Source organism: Canis aureus, chromosome 20, assembly GCF_053574225.1.
Source record: "Canis aureus isolate CA01 chromosome 20, VMU_Caureus_v.1.0, whole genome shotgun sequence".
Classification (NCBI taxonomy): domain Eukaryota; kingdom Metazoa; phylum Chordata; class Mammalia; order Carnivora; family Canidae; genus Canis; species Canis aureus.
The window spans coordinates 57,013,349-57,031,283 of record NC_135630.1 but is presented as its reverse complement, the minus strand read 5'-3'; the positions used below and the strand labels follow the sequence as shown (position 1 = coordinate 57,031,283).

The following is a 17,935-nucleotide window of genomic DNA, read 5'->3' as shown; positions in this document are numbered from 1 at the left end:
TCAGGTCGACTTAACTTGGTAGCTTTTGCTAACTTTCCAAATATATTTTTGACCTCAATGACTCCTTTAAGTTCCCCAAAGTCAAGATCTGTATCATATTCTTTTAATTTTCATCCTAACAACACTCCAGTAGATAGCCTTACATATACTTTTAGACATAGTTACCCCTTTAAAATAGTTTCCTAAGGTCATACTTAAATTAACACCTGACACTCTTGATACCTGGCCACTATTTGCTTTTGTTGAAAGAATAAATGCTAAATGTTCTTACAACGTCAGCTTACAAAATTTTATTTTATATCCTCTCTAGAACCCTATTTTGAAACATGAAATGTATTAGTGCCAAAAATAACTGAGAAATGTGAGAAAGACTGAATATATTCCTACTCTATCCCTGGAAATGTCACTTCAAATATTAAAATAACACCAAAATTAGGCAACTAAAACATAAAAGGAGAAATGGCAATTCAAATCAGTCATGGTCTTTTTCTTTAAAAATAAGCAGATTTATATGCTTCATACGGATTTTGGTTCATTTTACATGTTACTATGAAGATATATTTACATAAATTTACACACATCCATGACAATAATACAACATAAAAACTAGTATTGCACCCATACCTATGCATAAAAAAGTTCTATGTTTAAAGGAGCCTCTCATTCAAGAGGAAAAAAGAAAAAAAAAGGCTTAGTATTTAGGTATATGTTGTACCAAACTAAGAAACCAAAAAGAATTTCCAGAAGACTAATTTACCAAATTCTGGTATTTTATACACACACACACACACACACACAGAGTTTCACAAAAATATAGACTTTGATATAGGAAAAAAAAAATTAGAGGTTCATTCAACACTGAACCATCATTTATTTAGCAAGCATGTATATTATGTGCCAGGCACAGTTCCGGATACTCAAGAGTATATTAATGAACAAAATATGCAAAGATCTTTGCCCTTATAAAGATTACGTTCTATTAGGATAAAATCTAGATAATAGAATAGTTTCCCACAAATTTCTTATATCCTTAAGACAACAAAAACATTTAGATAAACACAATGGTGCCAGTATAGGGAAGCAAAGCTAACAAACTTCTAAGGAAAAAAAAAAAGAAAAATCTTTTGCCAAAGGCAAAAGTCACACACAGTTAAGTGACCAAAAAAACTATACTTAGTAATTTAATATTCCAATCAAATCAATGTCATCTTTCAAAGTTCCGAAAATTATAAAAAGTAAAACATTATTTACAAAACTATAATGAACTTGACAACAGTTCAGAAGATAATCTGTGGTTCTGTAAGAAGTCAGTATGGGGATCCCTGGGTGGCGCAGCGGTTTGGCGCCTGCCTTTGGCCCAGGGCGCGATCCTGGAGACCCGGGATCGAATCCCACGTCCGGCTCCCGGTGCATGGAGCCTGCTTCTCCCTCTGCCTATGTCTCTGCCTCTCTCTCTCTCTGTGTGACTATCATAAATAAATAAAAAAATTTTTAAAAAAATATTAAAAAAAAAAAGAAGTCAGTATGAAGCCTAGTGGTTACAAGAATGGTTTCTGTGATATTAAAGGCAAGGGCATGAATGCTAGCCCTACCAGTTACTAACAGCGAGACCCTCAGTTTCTTCATCCATAAGCCAGAAATAATAATTTCTGTTACAAGGATTAAACGAAAGCCAGGAACAGGAAGCAATTCAAATATCCAAGTGTATGAATATATTATATATCAACTCACTAGAATACTATTCAGTAATAAGGAACGGACTGATACATGTAACAAGGATGAATCTTTAATGCATCATGCTGAGCAAAAGAAGCCTAACACTAAAGTATGTGAAACCCATTTAAATGAAATTCTAGAAAAGACAATACTGACCTACAGGGAGAGAAAGCGCATCTGTAATTGCTGAGAACTACTGAGGGAGAGGGACTGACTTGCAAAGGAGCACAAGGGAACTTAAATGTTTGTCTGAAATGTTGCTTCATCTTGACTGTGGTGGCATCTCCTCGGGTGTACACGTTTGCCAAAACTCATCAAACCCTATACTTTAAATGAACACATTTTATTGTATGTAAATCATAACCTCAAAAAAAGTGAACTTTAAAAAGAATTGAATAGTATGTGAAGTTCTTAACGCAGTAACTGAGACACAAGAAGTATTCGAGAAATGGTAAGGAACATCAAGAACATCAACTACCACTATGAAACACTGAGGGGGCCATGGCAGCACCACCGACCACCTCATCTTTCTCGTTGCTTGAATCGTAAACAAACATATGTTTACAGTATTTGACCTAAATCATGTGCCATGAAGAGCTCTACAGAGATCAAGTTTAGGAGGATGCCAACTGGCAGACTTAGGCAAAAGACAAAGAAAATAAGGAAAGGGAAGAAAAGAGAAGATGGCTGCATGTCCAAAAGAGCTAAGAGAAAGAGAGAGTGCTATCAATGCCAAAGAACACCTAAATGATCTAAGTATCACCAAAATGTAACTCAAAATTGAGTCAGTGACTCCACAAACAAAGTCTAATAATAATCCAACAGATACAGTCCTTGATTTTACTGGGGAGCAGGAAGGAGCGTAAGATCCACGAAGGTGATTCAAGTGAAGTCAAGGGACTCCGCCAACCACGCAGGGAGGGAGTCACACTGTGGACAGTTTAGAAATGCAAAGAAACAATTACAAACCCACAGGTTTTTGGTTTTTGCCTTTTTACAAGTCTACAATTAAAAGAAATGCTTACAAATGTAATTAGAACATGTTGAAAATGGAAGTTGAATTGAAATAGAACTCAAGTGAAACACAAACCATGTGGGAGATTTATACTTTACTGCTGCTTAGAACTGTCGATCAAGGAAGAACATTTACTTAAAGAATAATTCTGCTGAATAACGGAAATCCTGTAAATAAGACCAAAAGAACTGAATTGGCTTTCACTCCTGAAAGCCTAAGTCTTCTGACTCACATGTTAACTTAAAAGAGGAAAAGAGAAAACGAACACCCCACCTGGACATCCTGGGAAGCAAAAGACTTGGCTACAAATCAGCATTTGTTCAGTTTTGTTTTGATTTTAAGTAAAATCGGATTTGTAACATCAAAGAGGCAGGAAGGCCAGGACCAAGAGAAATCCTGGGTGTCAACTCTAACTCCGTCAGAAGGTGATTTCTTTTTTCTTCTTCCCTAAAATTGGGCAGCTGAAGCAGGCTCCTGAAAATAACCCAACGTAATGTAACTTCCAATCTCTAGATGGGAAACCACAACTTTTACTGAAAAAGTCAATAGTGAAAGGGTTAACATTTATTTTTAATATATCACCAAAAAAAAAAAAAAATAACTGAACTGCAAGTTTTCTTCCTAAACTCAGATAAACACCAAGATACACGTGGCAAACTAAGGAACTAAAGCAATAACTATATTGCTGATCACTGTTCACAGAGAGCGATTTATATTCCAGGGGCTAACTGTTCATTCTACAACAAGTTTCCTGACTTTAGTTCTTCCCGAACCAAACTAACTGGATCCAAGTAACTACGTACATTATCGGTACTCTAAGCCTCCTAAGTTACCTCTCTCCCCTTTTGTCAAAACCCATACATAAAATGCTCACAAAAATTTAACTTTGTGTCATGCACACTTGTGTCTTTTAAAGTTCAATTAGGGATCCCTGGGTGGCTCGGCGGTTTAGCACCTGCCTCCGGCCCAGGGCGTGATCCTGGAGCCCCGGGATCGAGCCCCACATCGGGCTCCCCGCATGGAGCCTGTTTCTCCCTCTGCCTGTTGTCTCTGCCTCTCTCTCTCTCTCTGTTATGAATAAATAAAAATAAAATCCTAAAAAAAAAAAAAATAAAGTTCAATTAATTCCCGTGCACACTATGACCTTATTTTAACCAACCTTCCCATGGAAAATCGACCTAAGTCAGACACAAACTTTGTTTTACGCGCAGAACGCTCTCACGTGACGTGGACCTCCATCTACAGCAAATACTGGGCTTTCCACCTCGCCACCCGAAAAGCCGAGCACTGAATGTTCACGTCCCACTATGTTGCCCATATTCTTTTTTTTTTTTTTTTGGCTGAAAGTTCGCGACTTTCAAGGAACCAGAGACCGAGGCGGACGACACGAGAGCAAACCCCAGCAAGAAGGTCGTGATAACCGGGCCATGGAAATGAGGTCAGCCCCCGAGCAGCCAATCAGAGGCGCGACAGCGTTTCCTGCAATATTAATAGCCAGAGGAGGAACACCAATCCGGGACACCCCCGAGCCGTCCCTCTGACAGGCACGGGCGCCGGGCAGCCAATCCACGCGCGCCCGGGGCCGACGGCGAGGCGGGACCGCAGGTTCATTGAAGAAATTGGTGAGGCCGCCGTTACTAGGAACTTCGCACGCAAACTTTGCCGCGGCTCCTTCCACCCTGCGGACACAGGGGAGGTCCGTGCGGGGGCGACACGAGTCCCGTGGAGGGCGACGGGGCGGAACCGCGGGCGCCCCACCGCGAGGCACCCACAGCCGCAACTTGCAGAAGCGGCGGGTCCCGGCCGGGGACCGTGCTCGGGGCGGGGGGGGGCGGGGGGCCGGGGGGGGGCGCGGACGGGGACGGGGACGGGGGCGGGGGCGGGGACGGGTCGCCGCGCGGCCCCCTCCCCCCTGGCCCGCCCCCCGCGCGCGGGTTACCTGGCCCCACGACGCGGACGTTCGTTGGCGACGCGCTTTACGGTCCATAAGTCATTTCAAAGGGGCCCGAGGGCACGACTGACTTTGAAAGCGGGGAGGCGGGAGGGGGGGAGGGGAGGGAGAACGAAAAACAACCAAAAACAAAACAAAACAAGAAAAAAAAAAAAAGAGAGAGAAAAGAAAACAAAAAAACAAAAAGGAGAGGGACTGTGTCCCAGCGCGGGGCTGCCGCGTGAGCCGCTGAGGTAACCCCGCGGCGGGGGGGGGGGGGGGGGGAGGGGCGGGCGCGCGCCGGGCGGCGGCGGCGGCGGCGGCGGCGGCGGCGGGGCCCCCTCACGGCGGTGGCGGTGGCGGCGCGCCGAGCTGCCGGCGGCGCGGGGACGCAGCAACATGGCGGCCGCGGGCGCGCGGGCGCTGCGCCGGCCGGCGGGGGCTACGCTACTCCGCCGGCGTAGGGTCCCGGGCGCGGCGGCGGCGGCGGCGGCGGCGGCGGCGCCCTCCAGCGAGCGCAGAGCGCGCTGTGAATGGCGCGGCCCGACTGACAAAGGGGAGGGGGGAGGCGGGGGGGGTAAACACTCGCGTCCCTACCGATTCCTCCTCCTTCTCCATCCCGGTGGGCATCTGGGGCACGGCCCGGTTGATGGAGACGCAGTCGTTGAGGTCAGGCATGTCCTTGCCGCGGTAGATGGGCAGCGGCTTGGCGGCGTCCAGCGCCCGCGCGCGGAAGGAGAGTTTACTCATTGTCTCCCCGCCTCGCAGGAGCGGCCCGGGCGGCGGCGGCGGCGGCGGCGGGGCGGGCGCGGAGGGGGGGCAGGACTCCCGCCGCCTCCTCCGCCTCCTTCCTCAGTGCAGCGCGGCCGGCCCGCTCCGCCTCCTCCTCCTCGCTGCCCCCGGCCCCCGCATGGGCGCCCACCCCGCCCGAAAACAGCCCCCCGCCGCCCGCGGCCGCCTCCGCGCGCTAGATCCGCCGCTCGCCCGCCCGATCCGCTCCCTGCGCCATGGCCAACATGGCGGACATTACCACAGCGGCGGCGAGCGATCCCGGCAGCCCGCGCGAGAGCGCGCCCCCGCCGCGGGCACGCGCGCCCCCGCCCCCCCCTCCCCCCCCCCCGCCGGCCCACCCGCTCCTCCGCGCCGCGGCCGGCCGGGAGCGTGCGCCGCCTCGGGCCGCTCGGGGCCCCGCCGGGCCGCAGGTGCCAGGTGCGCCCCGGCCCGCGGCCTCTGCCCCCGCCGCCGCGCCGCCGCGCCGCGCCGCCCCGCTCGCCCGGGCCCGAGGACGGCGCGTGGATGCCCCGGCCCGCGAGCGCCGCGGCCACCCCGAGCCCGCGCCGACCCGGCGCCGGACGCCGGACGCCGGACGCCGGACACCTGGCGGCCTCGGACCGCGCATCCCCGGGCCGCGGAGGGCCGCCCCGTGTGCCCGCCCAGCAGACGGCCGAGCAGCCCTGCGCCCTGCAGCCTGCAGCCTGCACCTTGCAGCCTGCGCCCTGCGCCCTGTCGCCTGTGTCCTGCAGCCTGTGCCCTGCACCCCGCACCTTGAGCCCTGCAGCCTGCAACCTGGGCCCTGCGCCCTGCACCTTGCAGCCTGTGCCCTGCAGCCTGCACCCTGCATTTGCACCCTGCAGCCTGCGCCCTGGCCCTGCACCTTGGACCCTGCAGCCTGCACCCTGCACTTTGCGCCCTGCAGCCTGCGCCCTGGCCCTGCACCTTGCACCCTGCAGCCTGCACCCTGCACTTTGCGCCCTGCAGCCTGCGCCCTGGCCCTGCACCTTGCGCCCTGCAGCCTGCACCCTGCATTTGCACCCTGCAGCCTGCGCCCTGGCCCTGCACCTTGCACCCTGCAGCCTGCACCCTGCACTTTGCGCCCTGGCCCTGCACCTTGCGCCCTGCAGCCTGCACCCTGTCCTGCCCCAGGGAGCCTAACCTGACGACCCGCCTCGCCTCCACCGGGAAGATGCTGCTGGCAGCAGCGGGGCCTAGCATTTGAGGCTGCAGATGCAACAAGTGCCCTTGAACCTGCCACCCAAACTCCTTAGAGTTATTTAGTGGATGGTAGATATATTTCTCTGACTTCAAAAACAGGCTTCTCAAGAATTCAACTTAGTTCTAATAGTCAACCAAGACAGCGCATGTTTCCAAAGCAGCAGATGAGGGTGTGAAATAGTGGTCATGGTGGGAGAAGCAGTTTGAAATAAAGTCCCTGCCCTCATGGAGCTTTCCCATTAGTAAGATGACTGGATGGTTGGAAAGAGGAGTAACGATTAGAGACGGGAATAGTGAAGAACTGGGCAACAGCAAAGATAAATGATGGAGGGGAAAATTAAAAAGTGTAAATACTCAGGGCGCCTGGGTGGCTCTTCTGCTGGGGTCATGGTCTCAGGGTGGTCAGATTCAGTTCCATTCTGGGCTCCCCCAGGCTGGAGCCTGCTTGCAATTCTCTCTCCCTGCTCCCCCATCCTGCTCAGGCACACAACCTGTCTCTTAAAAAAAAAAAAAAAAAAGTGTAAATACTTTACACAGGAGATGACAAGGGCAGTAGAACATGATTAGTTACCGAATGAGTCGTCCAGGCAACGCTTGCCATAAGAGATCAGAGAAAAGAGACATTACTTTAGCCTGAACTGGTTAGAGAAAGTTCTAAAGAAGAGGAGAAATGGGGCAGACTCAAAAAAAGTATCAAGACTTGTTGACATCAGCTCTGGTTAGCTGAGAGTTTCTCAGTTGGTCTTTAAGCATTACAGCTTTTGTACAAAATCCCTGGGAAAATTATAACGCATTTTACAATTTTCTAATAATTGATCAATATCCTGTCAAGCTCAGAGAAAAGTAGGTAGTTGGCTGAAGTCCAGAGTGAAAAAAAAAATACATCTACAGTCATTTCTCTGTGACATCAAAACTCTCTTTTCCTCCATTATCTCCCCCTCCCCACTTATTCCCCTTTCCCTTTTTCCTCTTCTTCCTCCACCCTTTTCTCCCCACCTCCCACTTTGAAGGCAAAATGATGGACATGGACTTCATGGCACCTAATAGCCTAATGCATTTGGCCCAGCCAGACTTCCGGCATTGTTTAGCAAGGCTGAAGTGTTCTCCATCCACTTTGTTGTTGGAAACAGTGGAGGTGCGGGGACTCACTGCATGTGAGCAGTACCTTCCTCGGGCTTAGGAGCATGTCCTGCTCCGAATACTCTCCTCTGGAGCAGTTCTAGTTCTCTGCAAAGAATAAGATCTCGTTGGTAGGGGGTCAACACTGGATTCAAGCCTGCAAGGGGGCAGAGGGAGCCACGGTTGAAGAAATGAGTCATCCAGAGCTTTTTTCCGGGTGCCCAGCATTTCTCAGGTTCAAAAAGGATACCTTTTTTTCTATATATTTCTTGTTTCTCTCTCTCAAGAAGAGAACTTTGAGTACCTATAATATGGCCGGCACTGCAGTAATACTTTATGTGTAGGATCTCAGTCGGATTGTGCTTAATGCTCATTATAACCCTATGAAGAAACGTTCTGATTTTACTAATAAGGAAACAAGCACAGACAGTTCATTTGCTAAGTCTCAACACTAATAACTCACAGAACTGGGTTCAAAATCCAGATCTAGCCTGACTCCCAAACTCTTCTCATCAGTGCCCCCTGCTTTCCAAGCTTTTCAGTTTATTGACCATTCATTAATCTAGAGTTGCTCTTCCAAATTAGTGAGACCTTCCGATAGAGTCATAGCCCAGAACCTCAAGGTGCCTTAGGAGGGCAGGAGCAACACCTGCTCTGCTAATCGCTAGATGTCCAGTCCTGTGCCTTACATGGAGCAGGCCCGACATTTATGTGTTGACTGATATTCCCTGGAGAAATTAGTGATGCTGGGATCCCTGGGTGGCTCAGCAGTTTAGTGCCTACTTTCGGCCCAGGGCCTGATCCTGGAGTCCCAGGATCAAGTCCCACATCGGGCTCCCTGCATGGAGCCTGCTCCTCCCTCTGCCTGTGTCTCTGCCCCTCTCTCTCTCTATCTCTCTCTCTGTGTGTGTGTGTGTGTGTGTGTCTCATGAATAAATAAAATCTTAAAAAAAAAGAAAGAAAGAAAAGAAAAGAAAAAAGAAAAGAAAAGAAGTGATACTGACCCCATTCCCTTCCAGCTCGGAGTTTACATACCCTATTGGCCTGTCATCCAACCCAGCCATCGCTGACAAGATTTGCTCTTATTATGGCCTAGCCTGAGTTTTAGGACAATTAAAGCAGTTCAGATGAACCTTTTTGAAACCTGAAATGCTGTTATAGTAACAGGTTTTGACTCTAGTAGTTCTTGTTTTATTGTTCTTTATCGTTGACCCTGTAACAGATTTCTTCCCAAATCTCCACTTTCCTCTTGCCCTGTAGGCAATGATTATATAGCTGGCAATAAAATAGTTTGAGGCAGATGACAAACACAGTATGCTTTTCAAGGGGGGACACAGCCTGTGTATTCTTGGCTTCCAGTTCAGTGCCAAAAACAGAGTGCCTCTTTCGCATTTGGAAATTAGATTTTATTAGTATACAAAGACTATTTTTCATGAATTGATTTCTAATCTATTTGTTAAATACCCATATACTTGTTAGAGCTAAAAACAGAAAATATCTTTTCAACTTTTGAAGTAGGTCCTGTTATGTTTTTATCAGAACCTATTTCAAATGATTGTGCTGCCTAATAGTTTAATTTCCACATACAAAGCACTGAGTACAGTTGTCCTAAAATAGGTCCACTTATATATACCCCAAGCCAATTCCAAATGGCATGCATTTAGCCAAGCAAGTGTAATCTATAAACACCTAAGAACTAGAAATAGTTTGGGATGCCTGGGTGGCTCAGCCGTTGGGCGTCTGCCTTCAGCTCAGGGTGATCCTGGAGTCCCGGGATCGAGTCCCACATCGGGTTCCCACATGGAGCCTGCTTCTCCCTCTGCCTGTGACTCTGCCTCTGTGTGTGTGTGTGTGTGTCTCTCATGAGTGAATGGATAAAATCTTTATTTTTTAAAAGATTTTATTTATTCATTGGATAAATTGTTTTTTTTAAGAAAAAGAACTAGATACAGTTTTAAAGTGGCTGTCTAAATATAGTCTAGATAAGAATAAAGGTCAAATAACTGTGAAGATTGGGATTATATTCCATTTTCCATTTCCCTGTACAGCAATCAGGGCAGGCAGCTTCCAAATAATGAACAAATTACTTTTTGAAAGAAACCTTAAAACTAGTAAACACAGTTGCTATTCAACTATTTCAGAGTTTTGTAAATGTCACGTTCTTTCTAATTGGCTCCTTATTTCAGCAAACCCAATTGAAAGTTAATTGGGTTGGTATGTGAACTGCATCCCTCCCCTCCCCTTATGTTCCCAGCAATGAGCCCAGTACCAATAAAGCTTCGTTGTTTTCCATATGTAATCTGAATGTGGGGTCTGCATTCATTACCATCAGCTGGAATCAGCCCCCTGGTCCCAGTGCTCTTTACTTGAGGCAACTCTGAATCTTCGAGGCATGGGGACGGAGACTGCAACTCAGGGGTGACATGCCAAGCATCTACTACCACCTTTATATTCGCCACAGCGAAAAAACAAGATGCTAAATAAAAATGTATGACTGTAGCTCAGTCTCTTAGCAGCATCGCTCCTCTCAGACCTGGTTGGAATCACAGGGTGCCACCTTGTGTATAAGCCGACGATGTACTTCCCAATTCCACAAAGGATCCAGATAGACTCAAAAATAATCAGCCCCAAAGCTCTCTATTTTATTAATCGAGGAAAAATGAAACAGATGTCATTCAAGGAAACAGATCGGAAAACACACAGTCCCCCAGAGAGTCCATGACCCCCAGTTTTGAACCACACTACAGCCTGTCTCCTTTTTTGCCCGACCCTGACCACTAAACACCCCGCATGTCCCACACATGGACTAGATTGCTGCTGTTCACTCAAGCTCTTGATGCAGGCACCAAAAATTAATAAAGCTCCTGTGGCAAAGCTACTGGATTCAACTAGGACAGCTATTTGTGTTCAAACAGCAAGCAAGCTCCCTAGATTTAATTTCAGGACTTTTGATTTCTGAGAGGGACTAGCTCCATCAATGTGATGAACATGATCCTACTTAATAAAGTGCTGAGTTTGGGTTTTTCTGTTTTGTTTTTTAAGATTTTATTTATGTGGGATCCCTGGGTGGCGCAGAGGTTTGGCGCCTGCCTTTGGCCCAGGGCGCGATCCTGGAGACCCGGGATCGAATCCCACGTCAGGCTCCCGGTGCATGGAGCCTGCTTCTCCCTCTGCCTGTGTCTCTGCCTCTCTCTCTCTCTCTCTCTCTCTCTCATAAATAAAAATAAAAAAATAATAAAAAGATTTTATTTATGTAGTCATAAGAGACACAAAGAGGCAGAGACATAGGTAGAAGGAGAAGCAGACTCCCTACGGGGACTCAATCCCAGGACCCTAGGCCGAAGCCAGACACTGAGCCTGGCTCCCAGGTGCCCAAAGTGCAGAGTTTGAGACAGGGAAACACAATAGGGGGAGCAAGGGCATGGGTGGTAAAATCGGATCCTTTCCAGTTCAGCTAGCTACCTTGCCCTTGAGAAATTCCACACTTCTCTAAAATCAGTACAACTGCCATTCAGTTGAAACCACCATTACATTCCTGGAACTGACTGGGCCTTTCATGTTATTTTCAGGAGCGAGTTGGAAGAGCCTGGTGTTGGGGGCTACAGGTACACCCCTCGTGTCTGTTTAGGTCTCCTGGGACATCTATGCCTCCCAGTTGCATTCCCTGGCCTCTTCTGTTGTACATCTTTTTCTCCACAAGCATCTCTGAAAGGCAACTCGGAAGGTGTTTCTCTCTCCCTGTGAAGGCGGCGTAGTCTCACTGGTGTGCTGGCCCATCTCACACAACTGAAGCAGGCTCAGAGCACCAAGGGGTCCGACGTGTTAGCCAAGAGAAGTTCGTTGTCAAGAACCGTGGGTTACTGGTGTAAAGGTGGCTCCCCTCGCCTGTTTTTTAAATCTCTACCCCCACCAAAGGACTAGGGTTTATAAACACAGATTTGTGAATGGAATATGCATTTGGAATCCTGAATTAAAACTGGTGAATTGATTCCGTAACTGCCAGCGCCTTTTTAAAATTTTATCTCTGTTGTGCCCCAAAACAAAATGACCTGTTTCCTAAGAAAAGGTTCTGGTATTAGCATATTGAGAGCCCCTAAACAAGAGCTCCTGGTATTAGCATACTGAGAGCTCCCTGGGCTCCAGAGTGACTTGTTAGGAGGCAGAAAGGAAAGTAATTTTATGTCTCCCAAGTTAAAAAACAGTTCTGCTTGTCTTTCACAAGCTATTAAGAGGTGATTTTGGAAGAGGAAGAAACAGAAACCATTGAAATAAAATACCCTAATTACCTAGATATTTACTGGTTCACCCACACCCCTCACCCTATTTCAGAAAGCATTTCAGGTGGCTTTCGCGAGGAGCTAAAGTGCCCAAGGGTAGCATTTGGGCTCTAAATTTCCTGGTTAACATGAAATTTCCTAGTCACGTGAAAATAGGAAAGCTTGTCGGCTTCACAGTTCATAATATCCCTTAGATACAATGATTGATCAGGAGATTTGTAATTGTTCCTGGTTCTAATCAGAATATCCAAGAGTTCATAAATAGAGCAACTGGGTGGTGTGACGAACACCTCAAGAGTGTCCTTATAAAAGACACAAAGAGGGATCCCTGGGTGGCGCAGCGGTTTGGCGCCTGCCTCTGGCCCAGGGCGTGATCCTGGAGACCCGGGATCGAGTCCCACGTCGGGCTCTTGGTGCGTGGAGCCTGCTTCTCCCTCTGCCTATGTCTCTGCCCCTCTCTCTCTGTGACTATCATAAATTAAAAAAAAAAAAAAAAAGACACAAAGAGACACCCCAGGGCTGTTTCTTAGAGTGGTTCTTCCATATCAGCTGATGGCATCATATGCAATCTAGCACAAACAATCTGGCAGGGGTTAGAATGTCTGATGCCATGAGCCCCACCCCAAGCAGATCTGGGCTTGGAAATCGACTCCATGGACTCCAAGCAATCCTCCCTAAAGAATGTTTGTCTTTCAACTGTCTCCTGATAAATGGACTCCTGTCTCCTGTGGCTCAAAATTGTGTCCTGCCACAATTGCCTAAAGCGTGGCTTTTCTAAGGGTAGACCCAGGGACGCCTGGGTGGCTCAGGAGTTGAGTGTCTGCCTTCAGCTCAGGTCGGATCCCACATCAGGCTCCCTGCAGGGAGCCTGCTTCTCCCTCTGCCTGTGTCTCTGCCTCTCTCTCTCTCTCTCTCACGAATAAATAAAATCTTAAAAAAAAAAAAAAGGGGGGGCAGACCCATATGCCCTAAGTGACTGGAAACAAAGAGGCTTACCAAGGACCAGTGCCTGAGTAGGAAGTTGTCCCTCCTGCTCTTGCAGTGAGCTTCAGGTGTATCCACTGGCAGGACCCAGAGGTAATTTTGCCTTTGCATAAACAAGGTGTGCACACTGCTATCTCGGGTTAGATGGTATGGCTAGGGGGACGGAGGGGGACACGGAGAAAGGGTGTTCTTGCTCACCGCATCTCATTCAACGGCTCTTCTTTGCCTGTTTTGTTTTATAGCTCCGATTCTGCTTCCTTTATCTTGTTGGCCTTTACTTAGAGCAGCCCCGTCTCTGCTACTCACTACAGGCAGCTTTTGTAGCCCAGCAGTGGTGCCAAGGCTGGTTTTGAAGGAAAGCGAGCTTCAGACTGTCCTCTTTTAAAGGTAGACATTGGATCCTCAACTCAGCGCCATCCAGAAGGCACTTTTGCACCAAGTCCCCCATCTTCCACACTTACCCACTCCAGCAATCCTTCACAGCACTGGGCTTTCCCCTCTAGCACTGGTACACAGGCCCATGCCTACAGAGGACCCAGACTTGCCATTTTAGGTTAACTTAGCAGAACAAAGGGATGTTGATTTGAAGGAAGGCCAATTCTTCCCCCCACATGGAAGCCTTTCACTAAGCCTGGGGACAGTTGCAGCTCAGTGTGGAGCTCGGTTACTTGAAGGTCCTACTGATTTTCTTGGTCCTTTCTCCTACTACTTGTCTATTTCATGGGGATAAAATGGCCTAAGTAGTATGTTCCAACTCATGTATGCAATAGCTCCAGCTATTTAAAATGTGCCAGAGTGGTTAACCAAAGAAAACAACATGTGAAACCTATTTTAAGCATAGAGATAATTCTGGAATATTCTACCAAAATATTCCCTCTAGTGAGGGAAATGAGATTGCAGGGAAAGGGGTGGTGGTAGAGAGAAATCCTTACTTCTCACTTCATAAAGTCCCTCTGTAGGGTTAAATAATAATTCTACATAGATGGTTGAAAAAAATCATGAAAAAAAAAATAAGTCAGATAATGGAGCACACTTGGGCTTTGGAGAGAGACAGAGCTTGTCTCCATGTATTCTATGACCCTTACTATGTTTCTTAACCTCTGTGACTTTATTTGTAAAATGGGGATACTGTGCCTGTCTCATAGGCTCCTGATGAGAACCAATGAGATAACATGATACAAATTGACTAAGACGGTGCCTGACAAATAGTAGAGGCCCGATCAACATTGAAACTATAGGTTTTTTTTTTTCCCTTTGCTCTGCCTTTTTATTTATACGGCTTGAGATGATTCAAAATAGAACTGTAGCACATATGAGATGAAACCTTGAGTTTCTGCTTTGGTTTACAGTTTGTTTCAAACTTTTTAATTTAAAACTAAACTAAATGGAACATTCCTCCCACCCCCACCCCCACCCCCACCCCCAATAACACCTCATTCCCTGGCCCTATTTCGGTTTCAAGCATGGAATGGAACTATTATTCAGATCATCTCATCGTGGCCATAGGGTCCTGCCAAAGAGGCAACACTAGATCCTTCAAAAAGAGGAGATCTTATCTTTATTAAGGATGGACATACTTATGTCTAAATACCTAATCAAACTCTCTGAAAAGTCCAATTTATTTTTCATTTTCCAAAAGTTCTCTTCGATAACTAGGCTTAGATGAATCACATGACCTTAAGACCCATATTTGAGAAAAAGGATCTGCTTTTCCTTCCTTATTTCTGCTCACCTCCCATCCTCCCTCCTTCTGTCCCTTGCTTCTATTCTCTTCTTATTTTAGGAGATTCTGAAGCTAATTTTTAAAAGTTAAAGTTTCTATCTGAATAGCGACAGGGTTAGCTCCTGTTCAGAATCATGAAGGGATGGGCTACTTACCCTTGAAAAATCCCATCATAATCCCGGGAGCTAGCTTGTCTTGTCTCAGAGTTTATGTTCATCTGTAAAATAATGCTACCATGTTCACAAGTGAGGTCATAAAGGATATTAGCAGGAGTCATAATACGGCATACTGAGAGGCCTTCCAAAAACATTTACAAATGTTTGAATATAATATTTGTCTGTTTCCAACAAATCTGTCAGAATGTATCCACCCTAATGTGTGCCCTTCTACGCATCCACCTTAGCTTTGTAAAGAGCCAAATATCTCTCACAGTCAAACTGCTGACTAAAATTCCATTTGACATTGTGGGGCAAGATGGGTGGGGGAGGGCTCCACAGAGGAAGAAGGTAGTAATCCTGGTTTGCTTGCATGATTTGTAAGCTATCTCCTTTCCAAAAATAGAGTTCCACAGATACAGTAAACTCATCCAACTTTCAGCTTCGGAGGATCAGTCTGATTTGGATGTCTGCGTGCAGGTGTGCATATTAACCCAGGCCTGTCGCCGACTGACCTCTCCTTTTATTATCCATTGATATAATTTAATTTAGAGGAATTATTATTGGAGCATAAGCCCTAGTCTTGGTTTTACCAACCTTTCCTGACTCCTGAAATATAAGAAAATTCTCCCGATAAGAGTTTACCCAAAAAAGAGCAAACGTCCTTCTCGGTGCTATGTCGCCTTACAGGATATTTATTCTTTACTAATTTTACCAACTTACGAACAGCTCTCAAGTCATTCTGTTTGAAGAAGATATAGTATGCAAGCTTGATTTTATTTGTTAATTTTTATATAGCCTTTAGTCTCTACAAATTTTATCACCTTTAGAATCACCTTGTCCCAATGTGACATAATATGAAATAGTAAAAGGGAGAACAGCCCCAAGATACTTAGAATTGAGACCATCAACTTCATTTCCATCCACACACTAAAGATTTGTTTCCCACCCGAGAAGGTGATTCTTACTCTCAGTAGTACAGCTAACAGCCCAGAACAGGCACAATTATTGACTTCTGTGCCCTGTTGCCTGACGTATGGCAATAAATTCCCAGGGTGGCCGCGCAATTACACACGATGTGATCACTATCACAGCAGGCCTGGCTACATATGGATACACAACATGATCACTTACCCAGTAGGCACCGTTCAATGGGGTTAGACAACACGATCACTACGCAGCAGGCCCCTTTCAATATGGATTCCTAATATGGCCATGACTGATGCACCAGGCCAGTTGCATGCATCCAAACTGCGTTCACCATCCCTGCAGAAACCGCTCGATGGGGACATGTCGTATAATACCTAACTGCACATGTACCCTCAGGTAGACACACCCGGCACAAGGTGTATGTTTAGCACAGCCGTCCCTGCCATGCAGAACATTGACCCCAGACACGATGGAAATAGATTTGGCCCTGCAGACAACACATGGTAGGACTTCCCAACAGGACTGCTAAGGTGGCAGGCAATATTCTGACTTTAGCCAACTGTCAATAACCAAAAGCCGAATGATGAACAAGAGATCTGTAATTTAGGAAAATGTCATGACAAACGGGACCCAAGGAAAAGGCCAGGGGCACGCTGTTTTATGGGGAGTGTGGATTTTCCTGCAGCCATACCACCAGGGCCTCTGGCAGAAGAAGATGCGTTTGACATTACCCTGCTACTCTCATTAGAGCACATCCTTTTGATGGAAGGTGCTGTGTTTCTGAGCTGCTTTGATACATGTGAAAATATGCCAACTTCTTTGTGTAAAGTAATGTTATCAACAGTTGTGTGGAACAAAAAAAGAAAAGCTTTTTAGGCAAATAAATGGAATACTCCTTTTTTGCCAGCTTTAAAGAAGCAAATGAATTTGCAAATTTGAAATCAAAATAACAAAATTTGAAATCAAATTAACAAAAAGGAGAGTAATTATTTTATCAAAAAGCTTTTCACTTACTTTTAAATGATGCTATTCCCAAAGATTCCAATTTGGCTGATCTGGAATGTGGCCCAGAAATGTACATTTAACAGCTATGCCAGGTGATTCTGCTTCAGAGTATTTTATATAGCTTGGTCCCACTGCTTTTCTTTCCTTCCTCATTTTTTCTCTAATTTTCATCTTCCTTTTGCTCTCCCTACGTTTCCTCTCCCATTCTCTTCTTTCTTTCCTTGGCTCTATCCTCTTCCCTTAATTTTTTTCTTTTTCTCCTCGAAGTATGGGCAGGGTTGGAGAGGTTAGTTGGAGGATCACAAGGAAAAGAGAATAAAGAAAATCCTGTTAATTTCATAACGTGGCCTCAAGCCACATTCCAAAAACAATATAAGGGACTGCTGCATTCTTTGTGCCCTTTAATTCTAGTATAAAGGTCATGCCACCAAACTTGCTATAGTCATGCTTACTAGGGGGAGGTCACCAGGAGCCAAGAGAAGATAGGCAGAGATCTTGGATTGGGCCTGCAATGGTCCACATTTGGTTCAACCAATTAGAAGATGCTGCATTCAAAATACTTAATAGCAAACCTGGGATTGGAGCAACTGTTTTCCAAATTTCTCACCGATGCTCTTTGTATATAAGGATGCTCCAGCCTTGGTGGTCATCCCTTTCCTCTGTCCTCCACCCCCATTCTCTACCTATTTACTGCTTGTCAGGTTTTTTTTTTTTTTTTTTTTTTTAATTTTTTATTTATTTATGATAGGCACACAGTGAGAGAGAGAGGGGCAGAGACACAGGCAGAGGGAGAAGCAGGCTCCATGCACCAGGAGTCCGACGTGGGATTCGATCCCAGGTCTCCAGGATCGCGCCCTGGGCCAAAGGTAGGCACTAAACCGCTGCGCCACCCAGGGATCCCTGCTTGTCAGGTTTTGTTTACTTTTCTCATGGACTATTTTGTTGAACATGAGGGAAGCAATATAGTTTGAAGAGCCCCAATTTAGGACATAGGAAGCTGATACCCACATCTGGCCCTGGCATTAGCTACCCTGTGACCTTGGATAAGTCATGCAGCCTCTCCAGTCTCATTGTCCTTGCTCTAAAGTG

At 46.5% G+C, this 17,935-nt stretch overlaps 1 protein-coding gene across 8 annotated transcripts in view; it reads right to left on the bottom strand.

Annotated features, from left to right (window-relative positions):
* EPC2 (enhancer of polycomb 2) overlaps window positions 1-14,996 on the bottom strand; it is a 127,547-nt gene extending 112,551 nt beyond the window's left edge. For 2 of the 8 annotated variants that reach the window (XR_013359413.1, XR_013359412.1), the window contains exon 1: window positions 5,259-5,493. Coding sequence is in view for 4 of the 8 variants with exons in the window: in XM_077861646.1 (XP_077717772.1) it covers window positions 5,259-5,411 (153 nt within the window). In the remaining 4 variants the exon portion in view is untranslated. Of the gene's footprint in view, window positions 1-4,670; window positions 4,734-5,258; window positions 5,494-14,911 lie in introns of those variants that run through there. The other 6 variants (XM_077861649.1, XM_077861646.1, XM_077861648.1 and 3 more) reach the window with 6 other exon arrangements.
* Between the last annotated feature and the right edge of the window lie 2,939 nt (window positions 14,997-17,935).